The 19,186-nt window shown below is 39.4% G+C and overlaps 1 protein-coding gene across 1 annotated transcript; it reads right to left on the bottom strand.

Annotated features, from left to right (window-relative positions):
- Positions 1-14,338: 14,338 nt before the first annotated feature.
- On the bottom strand, positions 14,339-18,986 carry ndufa8 (NADH:ubiquinone oxidoreductase subunit A8). Its single transcript, XM_061061106.1, has 4 exons — positions 18,798-18,986; positions 17,425-17,588; positions 15,633-15,798; positions 14,339-14,730 (listed from the first exon to the last, which is right to left on the bottom strand). Exons 1-4 carry the CDS (start codon positions 18,846-18,848, stop codon positions 14,593-14,595), a joined length of 519 nt encoding a protein of 172 aa, XP_060917089.1. The 5' UTR covers positions 18,849-18,986; the 3' UTR covers positions 14,339-14,592.
- Between the last annotated feature and the right edge of the window lie 200 nt (positions 18,987-19,186).

Genomic DNA, 19,186 nt, shown 5'->3' on the forward strand with positions numbered 1-19,186 from the left:
TGTGGGATCCATAAAAAAATCTATTGGATGATTATTTTTTAATGCATTTACATGTAAAGTGTTCTCTAATCTTGCAGCTACTTTTACATCATTTAATCTATAGCAAAGCATCACGTGAGCAGAATTTCATGTAAAATTGTATTCTGAATTGTAACCATATCATTTTGAAAAACAGAAAAAGTATACCTTGCCGTTAAAAGTACTATATTTCCCTCTGCAATGCAGTGGAGTAGAAGTACTGTAGTAGCATTGAATACAAATATTCAAGTACCTTAAAACTGTCCTTCTATAAATGTATAAATCATACAATCAAGCACCTGACTGTGTTACCATCACCACAAGGAACATGTCAAATTAAAGTGAGATTCAACAAATGTATTGTACAACTTTAAAACTAGGGTTAAGAATCCTCTGTGTGGTGTATGTACATTTGATCGCTGAATGCGTCTTATTCATTGTCTGTTGTAATTTCTGCAAGACATTAGTCCATTGTTTTTCTTTTTGTGGTTTTTGATGCTGTATTCTTGGCCAGGACTCCTTTTTTAAAAGAGGTTTTTTTTTTTTTTTTATCTTAATGCAAATATTCCTGGTAAAAAAAAAAGGTTAAAAAGATAAATAGTTGAGTCCAATCGGATCCTTTGACAGTCTCAGCAAAAGTTTAACAAAACACAGCTTCAGGCAGTATTATGAGCAGGGTGAAACTTAACAACCCACCTAATTAACCCAGACTGAAGGTTTCCCCTTTAATTCAGTCACCTTTAGCCTCTGCACAAGGATCGTTCACTCTTCATAAAACCTCAACCTGAGATTCTCAGTGCTAAAAATACAGTACCAACCAAGGATGAATCAAGTTAGTCCATTCAAATATGCTCTGTGCAATCTTCTAGTGTTAATTCATCCATGAGCAAATAGAAGAACTAAGGCACTCATCCTATTTTTCTACAACAATAACACTTGATTCATCCTCAGACTCCTTCTTTAAACTTATTTGTTTTTTTTTTTCAATCACAGAAGTTCCCTCTCTCTCTCTTTCCATCCCATCCCTTGCCTTCTTCTTCTCCTCCTCCTCCTTGCTGTGTTTATTCTTCTGGCGGTGCGACAGGCCCCAGAGCCCAGAGGCCAGTCATGTTCTCAGGGAAACGGCAACTCTCCACAGAGCTGATATCAAAATAGTTTAAAATGTAAATCGCCTGATAGTTCCCAGTGAGCGCAGAGCCGAGCCAAACACTTCCAGATCACCCTGCCAGCTAAATGTAAACAGAGCCTGGACTGAGGGGGAGACTTTAGTGAACCTGTTGTGTTCTTGTCACACAACCGAGCATGCAGCAATCTGGCTAGTTTGGTTGGACCAGAAGGTTTTCAAAACTTTTTATTTTTTATTTTTAATATAAAACTAGTGTGTTGTTTTTGCTCAAAAGGTCCAGGGTGTGCAGGTGCAGGAGTCTGGATGGGGAACTATTTTGTCAGAGTGAGAACCAGTGAGATGAAGCAGACTCAAGCAGAGTCATTTCTTCATGTTTAAAATTAACAACAGTGAGAAAACAAGGGTGTGTTTTCGTCTCAAGAACATTTTGAAACAGAAAATTGCAGTCTAGAATATGATGTGGCCTTCTGCTTACCTCATATTTGTCTGTCCAATCATTCCCTGCTACTCTTTACGATCATACTTTCTAATAAAAATAAATATCCCTCCTAATCCTCCTGCATCACAAAATACAACAAATTAAGCTTAATGTTGATGTTAAGTGATATTCTTCCCCATAGCAACCTGCATGTTTACAATAATCCCTTGCTCAGTTGCATAACACTTTTCATAAAGTCACCCGATAAGCATAAAACTGTAACATTTATTTAAGGTTCTTAACAAACAATCATCTAGTAATAAGGACATTTGAAATGATTAAACTCATTCTATGAAGATATAACTTTGTGAGCATTGACTGTATTGTCATTCATCAGTGGTTTCAGGGGCATGTCCAGACTTTTTTAAGGAGTGGCCAAACTTGGGCACTGACTTATGAAGGGGCCGCCTGAACTCTGTGCACACACAAATAAATAGCATGAGGTACTTGTCATAGTAAGTGTAATAGCCACAAGAGATCTCAGCTCAGCCCCTTTATTACCAAACTGGTCGGAGTCCCAGCACGGAAGATAGCCTATACATCGCTCTTATACCAGAAGAAGAATACAACCTTAAAAGTCAATGACGACGTAACAGACGCCATATTCAGAATTTTTCTACCGCCAGCAAGCTAATTTGTATTAGTACTATACTTCGGGGCAGCACGTGTTCATCCGCCTACTTGGTCTACAGTGTTCAAATCAATCTGAATTTTAGTAGCCAGATAGATATTGTGAATTTTGATATGTCTTCCTGTTTCAGACCTCTGTGTACTCAAAAGTGTGTACTGAAAAGTATCCTATTGTATCCACAGTAAACAGCATGTCATAGTTGCTGTGGAAGAAGAGCGAGCCATTATCTGTACCTATATGCTGCAGGTGTAGGAACACAAATGTGTTTTGCAAAATGAGTGCTTAAACAGATTGGCTTACTGTGCTGAAACATTTCTAAATATAGTGTACAGTACACATACATAGTCATCGATTTTTATGTTGCTTTTTCGAAAAATTAACTAAATTAGGAGGTATAAATGGCCCACAATCTGTAGTGATGTATAGCCTTAGCTTCCAGGAAGCACTGGTTGACTGGTTTCTCAATAAAGGGGCTGAGCAGACTGGCATGTCCTGAGGCTAATACACTCTTGCTGACTTGCTTGTTCACACATGCACTTCACAGCTGGAGGCTAAACATGTCGGGAGAAATGATGTGGAAGGGGCGAACAATCAACAGGGTCCATAACTATGATGACACGTATTGTCTTTATATCGGAGTATATCAGTGCTATGTTTTTAGATCGACATGTCCACGGTATCAACAGAAAAGTGGAGAAGAACATAATGGTGAACAAAAAAACATAATGAAGCTGTTTTAATTGAAGCATGAAGACAGACCGGATGTGCGCAAAGAGTCTATGCTTGTGTGCTGGCTGCAGGAATTGCAGCTCACAGTTCACACATGCAGCGTTTTCATGACGTTTGTGCAACTGTCAAAGCACCAATAGTTTAGGAGTGGATAATAAGAAATCAAGAGGAGCACATCCCAGCCCTGGCCACCACTCTGGACACAACCCTGAGTGGTTTTAAAATCAAGAAGCTATCATTGTTGACTACTAAATAAATAATCACTTTTACATCTGCTTACACCTACATTACAGTGTGTAATTAACCATTTATTGAACATTTATATAAAGCATATAGATGCTAAACACGAGGGTACAAAGTAAAGTGTTGTCCAAAGGGGATGACATGATATTCATACCCAGAAACATGGCATTTATAATGATTGTAAATACAAACAGTCATGCTAAGGGTTGACATTATTAGAGTTGTTCCCACAACAACAAACACAGTAGTTCTGTCTGCTACAAAAGCTTTTGAAGTTCAGTGGTTAAGTTGGAATGCTCGAATAGATCATCAGCATTTTATGTGAAATCATATCCATCACTGAAAATGTAATAACCTTTACTCCCCTTCAAACAGTTAGTCACCACAGGTACAAGCTAAGCTTTTGATTATTGTCTTTAGAGTTAAATACAAAGGTCAATTCAAAGCATGTTTATGATATCATAAATTCAAAATTCTCAAGCGGTGTACTGAACTATTTTGTAATGTAATGCTGGACCTCTGGTCTGTTGCTAGCTGATTTTAGAGAAACACCTCTGCTATGTGTTTACCTGGAGGGAAATTGAATAGAGAAACATTTGAAGAGGATAACAGGATGTTCTTACTGAAAAATTAGTGTGTGAAATTTGAGGTCTACAACTGAGTTGAAGGACAGGCTTTCAGTGTAGAAAATGTAATTGCCCAAAAAGGTTATGGGTTTAAAATCTGTAGTTTTTTTTCTACAGATGTTCTCTGCTCAAATTATAAAACACAATTAAAATCCCTGAACGTGGAAAATTCAATTATCTTCCCTTCCCTTGAAACATTGCTGTATTCACTCCATGTGTTTGTGCCTGGAAACTATCTAATTGTGCTGTATATTTTCAGTTTCATTTGTGATTGGAGGGTTTTATTGATGTGCTGGAGGATTTCATATTTGTGTGTATTTGTAGAAGCACGCCTGCATGCAGGAAGAAAAACAAATATTGCATAATTCTTCATTTGCAACTTCATTTGTTTCCCCACAAGTTTGTTTGCACTGGCATTAAGTGCATGTTTGTCAGGTGGCTGAAGATGCCAGCATGTAGTTACACAATGTAATAGGACATAAATCATATCATCATCATCATCATCATTAAAGCCAGAGGAGGATGATGAAGTGTCTTAGCTTTGCTCAAACAACATAATTTGACTATTGTTCATGGGGTTCTTTAGAAAATTTTGATTAATTTGTTAATTTAAAAAAAATGCTATTTAAATCTGCAAACCCTTCCTTTTAAAAAAAAGTTGATCTTCACCTTTAATCTCAGTTCCATTGTTGTCTTTCCAAATGATCCTTGGATAACAGAATCTTGTTTTATTGAAAACAAAAAGTGCCTACAGCTGCTCCTATGTTTGTTGGCGATCCAAATATTATAGTATGATATATATATTTATGCTTGTAATAATGTACAACCTTAAAAGTCATTTCAATACTCACAGAAACGTCACACAGAAATGTTCTGTTTAAATGGAAGTGAACTCTCTACTGAGTGACTCCTAATAAGACTGGATGAAGACTGAATCAAAGAAAGAAAAAATACAAAATGAAAATGAAAGTGTCCATGAGCATTCCGACTTGTTGTGGGGGTTTGTGGTCTTTGCCTGAATAAGCCCTGGAACTTTCCAGCCTTTCTCTCCCTTCTTATTTATTTTTTTTGTCTGTGTTGTTTTCTCAGTATTGCAATGCATCACTTGACATTACCCAAGCAAGTTTGAGCTGCAGCGCATCAGCTGAAAGCAATTTGGTCCGGAGCGCAGCTGCCAGGCGGATAAGACTTTCCTTCTTTCGTTTACTTTGAAATGTTCCTTTTTTTTCCTCGACATCCAAAATACACAAGGCAGCCAAATTGCTGACATGTGTGAGCGGGGCAGCGAGACTCCTGCATTCTTTCATGCCCCACTATGCAAAACTCCACATTGTTTATTTAAAGAACACTGAACACTTTAGCACTATTAAGAAACATGTCATATAGTAAACTAAAGGTTTCCTCTCAGGAAAAATCCCTGTCGGTTTATTTTTCTTCTGCAAAAAGTTATTTTAGTTTGGACTCACAAACTCCCTGCATTCACAACTAAGCAACAGAGTTGTAACACGGCTTGTTTAGTGAAGGACACTAACAGGCTCAGTAAACGTGGAAGTGGTGTGATTATTTATGCGCTGAGGCGTAGACGTGTGAGGTTTAAGGACTGGACTGTCTCTTTCTTGCTAACTCACAGCAACCCAAACAAAACAAGTTGCACACAACCGGGAGGTGACAAAAGGAGGTGTTCCCCTCATTTTAGTTAGCATTGGCTAAGCTAGTAATCAATACAACCAAATATATCAGAGTAAATCTTAGAACATTGTTATTTACCATCTCTGAAGAGTCCTACTTGTGCACCGAGCAAGAAAAAAAAAACTAATACAAATATTCAGCAAGGGCAGAATATCTAGATCTGTGACATCAGCTCTTATTTTGAACTCCAGACGATTATTTAACATCTACAGAATGATAAGATATAATTGGACAGCATAAAAGATATTTCCAGGAAACACATCTGGCTATTCAAAAAGTTCTTGTTTTTAAATAAAGGCAATTAACAGCAAGAGTCCGAAATGATTTACCTGGGCAGCATTATAAGATGTTACCAGGTAAAAAAAAAACATGGTTTAAAAATGCAGTTACACATTGCTGTTAAAAATATAGAATTTTAACAGCCTGGGAAGATACATTTGAGCCTCACAAAAGACATTTTCAGGAAAACAGAAAATATACTTTAGTAAGGCCAAAATGGGTAAGGCTATAAAAAGTTCTTATTGTGAAATCCAGAGGATTTAAAACAGCTCTTTTTTTAAATGCAGAGAATACAAGAAAAGCAAGAAGCTACAAAGATTTACTCTGTCTGCAAAATGCCTAAGAGGAAAAATAATGTAGCCTTTTTCCCACATGCCCTCCTGCAATTCTGAGTCTGAATATTTCAGGACAGGCTGCTCCCTGAGTCTTTCGAGTTGCTATTTCACATTACGCACTTCACAGGGGGAGACTGTCACTGTCAAACGGGAGGGCGACGGGGGTCTCACACATCCGCTCACCCTAAGTTCAGAGAGAAATGTACTTGGGGACTGGCAGAAAAATGTCCATATGCGTTCACACATGAAAATCAACCATACAATTTTTGGGAAATTTTCAGGAGTTTTGTGCATGTGTGAAAACAGCTTATGATTCAAAATTGATACAAAAATTAAGAGTCTGAAAAGATGTATTCGGGCTGAAAGCAAGATATAAAAAAAAATAACACAACATAAGTTCATTAAGGCCTCAACACCTGTGGATATAAAATCAGCTCTTGTATTGAGATTCAGACAATTGGAGAACAGCCGGAGTTTCCTTTAATGCAGGAAAAGACTGAGATCAAAATGAAATCTGACAAGCGAGCTCTCTGACACACCATGATCTGAGTGGAAAGAAAAGAGGGGATGTAAGGTCTGAGAAACACAGACAGGGAAAAAAGTGCAAACTCTGACATGTAAACCAGGGACGACAGCCAGAAGACGGCCTGTGCGTCAGTGTAGGCGAGCTGCAGGGCGGGTGAAGGGCGTGGAGGGAGAGGAAAGGAGTCTGAGTGATAGCCCACCAGGGCCTCCAAGCGGCCAGACACGGGGAACAGCTAACCTACCTTGACATGCGTAGGAAACCCAAAACTCTGTGAGCCCTCCGTCAGATAGGAGCCACCCAGAGGAGCCCCGCCACGACTGTGGAGCTCCAGCCCCCGTGTGTCCTCTTTAACTAGCTTTGTTTAGATGAGCGCATGGCTGAGGAATGCTTCAGTGTACCTCGAGAAACCACAAGCACAACAGCATTAGGGCGACATCGGCTTCACAGCGCATGGGAATAAGTCAACTCTGGCTACTGCCTGGGTTATACAGTAACTGCCGGCTACAGTTCAGTGTGTGTGTGTGTGTGTGTGTTAGTTAAGCTGTGGGGGTTCTCATTATAGTCTTGTGAAAGTCTCTTTGATGCCATTATTCCGTCAAAAAGATAAGAGGTGACAATTGAAAAGTGACCTTAAGGTGGTTCGGGGTCATTTTTAATTTGTGTTAAGTAGTTTTGAGATGACACTATAGGGGAAAATGTTGAACTTTAAGGACTAAGAGCAGTGATCCAATTACCGACTTTCTGTGAGGAAGTTAACAAAAAGTAAAACTAAAGAGAATTTAGAACTTTATTCTGACTTTTTTCTGCAAGCTCATTGGTGAAATTTCAGTATGAAGTCGGGGTGAGCCCATGTGAGAATGCAGAAGGTAAAAATCTGGAAAATTCACACGTTGACTCGGTTGGTCCACTCACATTCTTTGATATGTCGTAAACATTACTATGACTGTCCTTTTTACATCAAGCAGTCCTTCTATCAGACAGGGAAAACTCTCTGTGAGTGAACAACTCAGGAGGCAGGGTGTCCAGAAATTCTCTAAAAAATTATCCTAGAAATCAGGGGGTGCATGTGTGAAAGGAACTTTCAACAGTGTTGGTGACTAAGTAAGAACATATCAGAACTGACTGTATAGTAAAACAAGGCAAAAGTATTAAGCAAATGCACTGCAAATAATGCTGTGTTATAAGCACTATTAACACATTAATATACTCCAATGCCTTACTTCTTCTCCTTTCTTGCAAATTGTTTGAGGACAAGAATCGGACTTACCTGGATGAGCACTGCTATACTCTCTTCACACACACGAGAGGTATTGTCATATTTTAAAAATATGGAGGCCAATTAACAACCAAAAGGCTATTTTCAATGAAGGCGTTTTTTTTTCTTCTTAGTTTCAGGGTCCTTGTTTTTTTTGTTTTTTTGTTGCAGCCTGGTAGTAACAATAGAATGTTTCCACCCACATTTTTACAAACATTTTCAATTTGTGCATCGAAAATCCTGAGAGGACATGCAGACATTTGTTTTTTTTAAAGTTTGAACCCTGTTGAAGTTTCAAAGCCTATCTGAGGGAGCAACTTTAGTGTATTGATCAGACCTGATGTTAATGTTTCTAATAGCATGTGTATGTCCGGCTATAGCCAAGCTTTAATTGGTCGCTTGGTAGATAGTATAACATTAATAAGCGTAATGCTGTCTTTCTACCCTTTACACTTGATTTTTTTTTTTTTTAAAGATTTTTTTTGGGGCTTTTTGTGCCTTTATGGAGAGATAGGACAGTGGATAGAGTTGGAAATCAGGAGAAGAGTAGGGAATGACATGCGGGAAAGGAGCCACAGGTGGGACTCGAACCTGGGCGGCCTGCTTGGAGGACCATAGCCTCCATACATGGGGCGCCCACAATAACCACTGCGCCACAAGCGCCCCTTTTACATGTGATTTGATGTGAGCTAAAACAGCTATTTTGCTGTCAGCATTTGACTATTGGAGCAGGGTCGTAGCATTTTTTTTCCCCCCTGACAAGTCCCGATTAAAGTTTGAAATTAGAGTCCTCTGTAAACACTTAACTTCTTTTTTTGTCTCTAAAAGGAGCACAGCAAGACAAATCCCTTCACTGTACTGCATAAACATATGATTCAGAGGAGAGAATGAGTAAAGGGTGGATGTGCAAATATGTTCCAATTTGGCTAGATTTGGTCTATTTGGCCGAGAGGACGAACAAGCGAGGCAGGAAAGATTTCCTCAAGTGAGCAGAGTGAGATAAAGCGAATGACGACAGTGTGAAAGCAAAGAGAGGAGAGGACAGGGGAAGAAAAAGGATTGGATGTTGGCACGCAGGGAAAGGCGGTCTGCGGTAGACTTGTAAATAGCCGGAGGGACGGAGGGATGGAGGAATGGAGCTATCAGCGGAGAAGTGATGAAGGTCTGGGATCAGGCCAAGATAAACACAGGCTGGCCAAGAAGGAGCTGCAGCACCACACACACACACACACACACACACACACACACACACACACACACACACACACACACACACACACACACACACACACACACACACACACACACACACACATATGAACTTTACAAAGGCACAAACATACAAACACTTGAGGCTGCAGGCACTTTATATTCATCATACCCCCGTAATGAACACATATACACACTCGTGCATGCACACACATACCTGCAGGCAAATAAACAATATACTGTAAGGCTCCCAGACCGCAACTTCTTGAGTGCTAAGCTGTGTGACAACAGCCTGAGCTGTCATTTAGACGCCTCTTTTCAACACATACTTCACATTAGTCCATTTGCTCACATACAACAGAATAAACACACAGTGAAAAGAAATCACTGGATTTTTATTCTGAAACACTTGGAATAAACAGAACAAAAGAGGGCTGAGCTCTTGGAAAATCCCTCCTCGTGTCTCTGTGTAGTCCATAAACTCCCTTTATTTTAAAGTATTTGATCTTTGTAATTTTACCTTTAATACAAACTGTGTTAAATTTGCAGCTTTCATGCGTATTTGTTGTCGTGTAGTTGTTTGAGTGTGTGCTTGTGTGTGTTTATCAGCATGCACATGTGTCAGTGTGTTTCACTGTCTGTCAGTGAGAGTGTGACTGAGCTTCATCCGTGTGCTATGAAGCGAAAGATCTCCTGCTCTGTCTTGTCTTTGACCAGCTAACACCTTGAGTGAAACCTTTAAAAAATTGCCAAATGTTGTCTTTAGCGCCGCATTCAGAGGCGTTTGGCAAAACTGCGGCATGAAAGAGCGGCTGCGAAGCGTGTCCGGCTGGAATGCAAAACACAAGTCATGGCCGTCACTCCGTCACCACACAAAGTTAGGCTTTGAGGATCCAGGGTCTGTGTGTACGTTTTTCCTAATTTCATTCATTTAATTCAAGTTATACACCCAATTTCTTTGATAATGTTTCTCACTCTCTCAGTCTAAATGAGCATTATTGATTTTAAAAAAATCTCAAACATAATACAAGTTAATAACTTAAATGACATTGTGTAAATTGAAACAGATGACTCAAAGAGACCCACAGACAATCAGGACCCAGAGATTTTTATTTTTTTTATTTATTTTTTTTTTATCACAAATGCTCATTGTTTTGTTTCATGGGTTCATCTTAACTGTTATAGTTAACACACAGAGATCTAAATAAAATTGTTGTCAGCCACTGCGGTTGGTTATCAAAGAGAGCTTACTGCCAAATGGCAAACTAACTTTTAACAACAGGCTAATGCTAGTTACCTATTAAGATGCCAAATAGCCAGATATGTCTTTCAGAGGTCAATGGAGAAGAGAAACTGGGCAAAACGTAAGTGAATTGTGGACTAGCATTTCTAGGATACATGGCCCCAAGAGTTAATATGACCCAGTGTCTACTGGATGGGTTAAAAAAAACAGTTTGCTTACACTATTAGCTAAAAGTAATATGTCATGTTTACAGTTTTTTACACTTTGTGAAATAATACCAATACAAGCTCTTATCACACGCCTCTTACTACAAATGAGATTGCTGCATAGCCTCCAAGAGGAAGTCAACCTCTGTTAAATCAGAAAATTGAACTTTGCAAAACAAATATTACTATAGCTTTTTTTCATTGTAGTGGTTGTCTGTTCCCAAAAAAGTTAGCACAGAGAAGATGCAAAACTCCTGTGTTAAAGTTCACCAAAGATGATCAGGTACAACCATGTTGTGGAAGTTAACTTTGCACGCCTTCATGAAATCTCATTCTGCGATGATGTTCTGTCTCATATACATTTTGACTTTGTCGCTAATCTTGAAAAACACAAACGCTAAAAACAGCAAAGTCTGCTGTGTAAGTGAGCACATGCTCATGTGTGAGTGTGTTTAGCCTGGAGATTTACTCTTTTGAAGCTCTCGGGGTTTTTTTAATCTCGATGAGTGGTGGCAGTGGATGTAGTGATGGTACTTGTGTCTTGTGTGTGTGTGTGTGTGTGTGTGTGTTTTATACATAGAGCAACCTGCATGGTAGTTCAAAGCCACCCTGTGTAGTACGAGGGGAGATGAGGAGACATGAAAGCAGCACTCAACAACATGTACAGTCTAAAGATCACAGAGCGAAAAGGCAAAGAAGCTACACCAACATAAACAAATCAAACATACCTACATTTTGATAAAACAAGTGCACCCACATGTTAGGGGCTTTTGATGGATGCAGCAGACGTCTCATGGAGGAGTAGTGCACTGATGTGTTACTCATACAAAAGTATACAATAGTTCGTTATCACCAAGTAATCTGATTGGACAAGATGCATTCCATTAGCGCTACATTGAGAACAACAGCATTAGGAAGTTTATACTGTTCAAGCTGGGACTTCTCACCCCATATGCAACCAGAGAAACTGTCTATTTGTGGAATGGTTGTACAAAAGCAAAATCCCGCTCAAGGTTTTTCTGTTATAATTAATGTTAGCACGGTTGTGATTAGCTCTCCCTCACATGGCCGGCAGTCACAAAGCTATGCTCGAAATCACATCAGCACTGATATTCAATTAAACAGCAATCCATCTTGCGTGATGTTGTTTAAGTAATGCATTGGTTAATATATGCAGTCAAACTGCACACCCACTCTCTTGTGTGTATACTGACCTCTCTTTTGTAGTGTCTGTGCGTGTCTTGGTTGTTGCATCCTCCACGACTTGCCCTGCATTAATGTGGCGTCGGACACATCAGAGTTTCTGAGTCGGAAAATCCACAACAACTCCAATCAACACCTCGGAATCTCGTTAAAGAAGTGGGTGTCCGACTTGCCAACTTGATGTCACATCCGACATCACATAGGGGGCAAAAGATGTTTTGTTAACGTTAAGATCATTTGTATTAACCACCCGTGGAGCACATGAATCCAGCATTACGCCATTTCACCTGTGCTGCATGGAGAAGCCTGATTGGTGCACAGCTGCAGTGAATCAATTAACCAATTATAGGAGAGCTCCTGCTGACTCCAACCTTTACAAAGCTTGGCCAGCAATCATTCAGGGAACAGCTTCATTGTGTTCAGTTTCCCACTGTGCCTCTTTTTGTCTGAGTCTGTATATGTTAAAAGTCTAAAAAGAATACGCTGTCCTGTTGTCTTAAGTGTTATGAGGCACTCGATTTGTGTCGACTGGGGTCAGGTATTAGGTTTCTTAGAAACACACACACACACACACACTAGGATTCACATTTTGTTTAGAAACACTAGGTTTAGAGGTGTTGTTCATTTGTTGTTTGATTTGATTAGTCAGTGTCGTTAGTTTGGTTCTATTTTCATTTACTTTCATTTATTTGAAAGTAAGTAGTGAAAGCACTAATTTAGAGTCCTTCTGTTTTACTTCATGGATTAGAGCAGCACTCGTCTCCTTTCAGGTTCATTTTGCCTCACCGTTTGTTTTTGTAATTTTTTCTTCTTTGTTAATAAATAACTTTAATTAACCAAAAATGTAACACCCAGAAAATGGAAGTTTATGACAAATATTGTGGAAATTTCACAAATTTTAATAAAGATGTGTTTACAAAAAAATAGCAAAGAAGTTGACTACAAAAATAATTCTTTAATGTCTCCTTGAACTCCTTGATCTTTGGTCTCAAATGTAGGTGACCTGATGGAAAATAAAAAATAAAAAACATCTACTGACTGATGACTGTCGCTTAGTTCTACTTCAAGCATTCATATGTCAAACCTGACACTCAACAATGGGAATATTGACGATCATGTACAACCCGGGTTGTTTGAGTATTTTAGTGCGTCCAGCTCCCAGGTGGGCTGTAGCTTTGTGAAAGCCCTGTATTGTATTTCTTTCCTGTGCCAGAGCCTATTTTCCTGTGGCGGTGCCGTGTCAAACGATGACCCTCTGCTTCCTGAAAGTCGCATGGAGATGTGCCTGCCACGAGCCCGGGGGCCTTAACACCAGCCACCGGACAACCTCTAAGCCCCCACTTTGTCTGCCTGCTTAGAGGTCATGTCCCACTTTTCATTTAAAATTTAAAAAAAATCAAGGCCTCTCTATTTGCATCTTTTATTTGAACTTCTTAATCCTTATTCTATCATCATACCTCTTATATTTTCCACTTCACCACCTCCCGTCTGTCCTCACCCCCTTCTCCTCGGTGTTTCCCTTCATCCACACCTCCTTTCCTTCACCCTTTGTCCTACTGTCCAGGTCAGAAGAGGGTCCGTCAGACGTTTCCTGACAAGCAGCAGGTCCAGACCACCACACCTTGAGAGGGGATTTCTGCAACTACTGTCAGTGACACCCTGTAAAAACAAGGAGACAAGCACCCTCATGTCTACATATGCAGATGGAAATACTGAACAATATATAATAGGAACGGTATATGGATGTTTCTGGCATGAGGTTGTGGAAAGTTCAACTGGAATTGTATCAATGTTCCAGCTAGAATAAGCTAATCTTCTTAATACTTGTGTTAAAATCATGACCTTTGGAAGATAGCTTTTAACCTCCCTTTATGTTTGTAGTTGAGCAAGTCAAACCACACTCCTAACTACTGATGCATGCTTTAGAAAAAAACATTTTTTCTGACCACTTGAATGCATCAGAGCACCCTCATAATGTCATTCTAAAACTTTGATCTTGGACAATGTCCTGGTGGTACATGAGTGTCTTTGTGCTTGCATTGGCACAGTGCTCTTTGTTCCACAGGCCGCCATGCCTCTGAATGAGCTCTTCATCTCCTTCCACTTAAGGTCATGAGTGTGTACGTGTGTGACTGTGTGCATATGTGTGGGCAGAAATAACATACTTTTCCGTGCATCGGCAAAATGACTCCTCCAGTCTTCTTCCAGTCCAAGTCAGAGTCAGGAAGTGAGCCGGGAGAAAAGGAGGAAGCAGAAACAGCTCTCTCTGGCTGCAGGTAGTGACCCTCAACCTTGACCTCCAACCTCAGCCTCCGTCAGTTTGACAACACACATGCTGACAAAACACAGATGTGCACACACGCTTGTGCTGCCTTCGATTTGCTGATATGGAAGGAACTGACTCTTTGATAGATGTCAACTAAAATAAAGACATTCATCAAGAAACATAATTTATCTTTTTTTATTATTTGACAACAATAATAACAGCATGTTGTATTTGTTCACTCATTACATTTACAGAAGTGGTCAGGAAAGTTTTCTGGATCAATGGACTTTGTTCACATAATCATCCATCCTTCCTTCCTTTATCTAACTTTTTGATGTTACTGGATGTACAGCTGCTGAAGAGATCTGCCCAAAAATACAACTCTCATACATGACATTAAGGTGGCAAAAACTCCCTCTGCTTGTGTCTGCACCTCAAGAATTAAACCCCCTCAACTATCACAATGGTGACAATGGTATTTTTGAACAGGGCTCATGCCTTTGGAAGGAAACTGACACTTTGAAGCTGCATCACCAGGTCCAGAAGAATAGCCTGCTGCCATGTTTGGCAGGCTCCAGCTTACCCTCGATGGCTGGGTTTGGTTCAGGACGAGGTCTAGAGTGGTAGGGGTTTTCAGGCAGTGGTCGTGGAGTTGACACTTTGGTCACCTGAAGAGGAAATGGAAGATATATGACATGATTTGTAAAGGGTACAAAATGTTAACATTTGGTTGCGCTGTACAGTTTAAGGGTGCACTCACACTAGGTAATCCTTACTTTGCCCAAGCACGCTTCACCCCTGAAGTCCAGTTCGTTTGACTAGTGTGAGTGATCCATTACTTACACTTCACTGAGAAATCCCTGAGTGTTATGGCTGACTAACATGACTCCACATAAGCCTCAAAGTCCATGAAACCCTTACCACCTTCTACTCTGATTTCCCCATCCTTATTTTTACTGTAAGACTTCTTCTACTGGTCTTTTTTTTTAAACTTTAATCTCATCATTTGTTCCTCACATGCTAATGTCTATCTCTATATGTCACAGCATGTACAAAAACAAAATATACTCTAAATATCCAACATTTTAATCTGAAACACAAGTTGACGTCTTCTCATTTGTTCTGGAGCCATACAAAAAAAGTAAACCTGAGGTAAATCTGGAGTCAAATTTCTGTTCGTTTGTCTCCTCTATTATGTGATTTGAAACATGATTGTCGCATGGCCTGAACGTTCATGTGATGTCATGTTCTTGTGATAGTCACAGAAATATAGTGTCAAGAAATTTGAGTCCAATGTGCTCTTGTCACGATCAGTTTTTGGTCATGTTTTTATTGCTGCTATCTAATAAGCGCTTCTTATAAAGTAGTTATGTGGGTCTGTCAAAAATAACCACTTATCAAAAGTAAAGCATCATAAAATACATGATTTAGAACTCAAACCCTCAGCTGACCGAGAGAACTATGCAGATCCAATCATGGCCTCTTGCACAGTCCACAATCAGCAAGAATAGAGCCCATCAACTAGGCTGCTCACATTGTGACAGCACAGTCACTCAGTCACAAGTCTCACCTTCGACAGGTCTCCCAGGTCAGGTCTCTCCCAGCCCAGTTTATCAAGGACGCAGCTGTCGAAGGTTTGCTGCTGCGTACGGCAGCGACGAAGCTCCACCAAGCTGGAATAATCCAGACAGGTCCAGTAGTCGGTGAAGGACTCAGCACAGTTTCCCTTGATTTGCCTGAAAGGAGTGAATCCAATATCCAAGAGTAAGATTAAAGCATACTATAGAACTCCATTGATGTGATTGAGCTGTAACTCCCCTAAAAATGCTAAAATCATAAATGGTTAAGGTGATTAAGTAACTCTGGAAAGAACAAATAAATAAAAATGACATCATGCAGCGGTTGAATATTTTTTTTAATGCTTCATCTTCTATCCAACTACCTAATTCACAAGATGAAAGTAAAACATTTAAAACCACCCATGTCAGAACTGTAACTAAATTTTGGTTTATACTTGTTATTTTTCACAAGTCACAGGTTCTCTGAGGGTCCCATAAACAGAAACATCTTAACTGGTCATTTAAATTTAGTCTACTTAAAGGTGGCTGGCAGTTGCCAGAAGCACCTACGAATCAAACCAGGTCCCTGCGTAATTACAGCTTTGCTCAAAGCTTTCCTTATTATAATAATTACAGGCATTGCTCTTTCACAATAACACTCAGTTTATCTTTGGGGTGAGAGTGTCGGTTGTTTGTTTCGGCTTTAGAATTAGAGGTCATGTGTTTTTGGAGAACCAGTGACATAAACTGTTTGAGACACACACACACACACACACACACACAAGCACCCTAGTTTCTGGATGACAAACCAAAGCTCTGTTTTGAACTTTCAGTAAACACAGACACTGCAGTTAGAAGTGAAAATACCCAGACCACTTCCTCGAATAGCCCCCAAGGGCAGTTTCAAAGACACAATAGCATCTGTAATTATTCTAGTTGAAGAAATATCTGTTTCTACTGTCCATTGTAAAAAAGTAGCGAAGAAAAAAGACAGAGGTGTTCTCCATGTGTTCCTGATGTCACAGCCACTAAAGGATTTATATAATTTACTTCAGGAATTTGGAGCTGAGCTCTTCACAAGCAAAAAAAGTAGAAAACACATCCTGCGTAAATTATCATTTGATGAGACGAAAAATACAACCCCCCTCAAAATAAAAAACAACAAAACAACAAAAAACTAAAAAGGTGTATGATTAGTCTCTTACAAAATGCACTTGCACAGTGGTAAATAATTAAATAATTTTACTAAATAATGTTTTGTGCCAACAGGAATCAATCAATTCAGTTCTATGTTCACATCAACTTGTGTGGACTTAGACATGAGTCACAGCGGTCTGGGAAGCCATTGTGTTTGACTGGATCTAAAGTGCCAACTGTTTGGAGACATGACCTGCAGATCTTTTTATTTTTTAAATTGGGGGAAATTCCCTCCCTGAATATTTCTCATGGGGGAGTTTTTTTTTTTTTTTTTAATTAAACATACTGTGAGGAGTTTTTTGGAAGCTTAAACAAACTGTGAGGATTTTTTTTCTGCTATTAAACAAACTCAAATGAATGTTGATGTCTCTTTATGGTTTACAAACTTTACAACTTTTTCTCTGCCTTTCTTGAATCTTCAATGTTAAATGGCAATTCATTTTACTTGGCGAGGTCATCTACATTCCACTTCAACCAAAAGTAAATTGAAAGGAATGTGTATTATCAGGAAAAGGACAAGAACATGTGAAGTACTGCTGTTGATGTTTTGAACATTGTGTCTATTTATAACCATAAGAAAACATTACAACATCTTGTTTGTAATACCTGAAGAAGTTGAGTGCACACTCGTTAACTTTCCTTCCTTCTTCAAGACATTTTCTGGGGTCCTTTTCCTCCCAGCGGCAGAGCATGAACTCTTTGTTGGGTTTGTCGCACTGGGAGCCGAAATGGTGAGCGGCAGCCTTCAGCACTGCAGATGAAACATTTATCTAGAAACACACAAGGACAGAAAAATGGAAAACAGTAATTAACAAAATATTACTCTCATCAAGATACTTTGTTTTTTGAAGATGGTAATTTTTTTAGTCCCTGGCACATGTCGAATATTTGAGGTCTCCACAATATTTTTGGAAATACACATTTATGTTTTGACAGACATTCCTTTTGTAAAATCTGTTACAGGCGTATTAGGATAGGATAGGATAATACTTTATTGATCCCCAGAGGGGAAATTCGGGCATTGCAGCAGCACAGACAAGAAAGCTCAAAAATACACATTAAACAGAATAGATAAGATAAATAAAAATAAAAATACAAATAAAAACAGGGGGTATTTTCAGTACAAAATGAATGATGAAGTTAACTGGGGGGGGGGGGGAATTGAGAATTGAGACAGTATTTGCAGAAGGCAGTATTGCACAGATTGTGTTGATCACTGATGACCCTTTGGAAATACATTATAAATATAATGCAGTACTTAAAGCAAATGCATACCAAACACAAATTACTAAATATTTAGAATGTTATGCAACAAACAAACTATGTTTCTGTATAATTTATCATTTAAGTAAATAAAACAATTACATTTCAGATGAAAAATGTAAAAAAAAACGTAACTTAAACGTAACCTACTGAAAATAGTAGTGGGAGGTAAAGGAATTCTGAAAAGGGAAATGAGTAGGCTACCTGAAAGCATGACGTTTATTAGCTTCTTCACCTCCATATCTGTTTAGGAAAATAACAAGCCAGCTAACACCTGACTTCCAAGGACAAGTTCAGTGTGCTAAATAACACTGCTGCTAACACAACCGACCACAGATTTGTTTTGAGGCTGCTAATATGTGATTTATGTCGCTGCAGAGACAAATAACATAAATAATATGAACTATGCAGACTGCAGTAAAACATACAAGATGTCGTGATTCCTCTATTTAATGTTGCCAAGTCGGATATCACAACAATGCAGGATTACTCAGGCCCACTAATTGCGTACGAAATATTTACAAGTTGCTGCATTAAAAAAATATGTCTCGCTTACTTTCACCACTTTAAAGACAGATAACGTAACTTGCAAAAGTTTTAAACAGCTAAAAGTGACTGTCTTGTCCAACCTAGTAACTAGCATTAGCTACCGAAGCTAGTTAGCTACCATGTTCTGACCTGCTGTGTTCACTGTTTTAACAATAAGCACAACTCACCTCATCCACATTCAGCTCCTGTGGTGTAGGAGCTTCCGGCGTTGTGGGCATGGCTGTGCGTATGTAAAGCAACACGAACGGCAAAGATTATGTACAGCTGCAGAAAAACATTCAAGGTCCTCGTCTAGCTCCAGGACGAGCTACGAGGCCGCGGAGAAGGTTACAGCGCCTGCTGCTGTCAGCTGGGAGGCGCGGTTTGATGACGCGTCCGAAAGCGCGACCAAACTGCTCCATCCGCCGCCGCATGCGCACTTGTGGGGCAGTTAAAGTGTAGAAAAACTTATATTTCGCTTTGCCAATTTGAATTTTCTAACAGATGAGAACTGAAGAGTGTTTCAGTCGATCGTTTACTCTTCACCAGGAAAAACCGTTCAAGCTGTTAGGTTTTG

The sequence above is a fragment of the Labrus mixtus genome, chromosome 17, assembly GCF_963584025.1.
Source record: "Labrus mixtus chromosome 17, fLabMix1.1, whole genome shotgun sequence".
Classification (NCBI taxonomy): domain Eukaryota; kingdom Metazoa; phylum Chordata; class Actinopteri; order Labriformes; family Labridae; genus Labrus; species Labrus mixtus.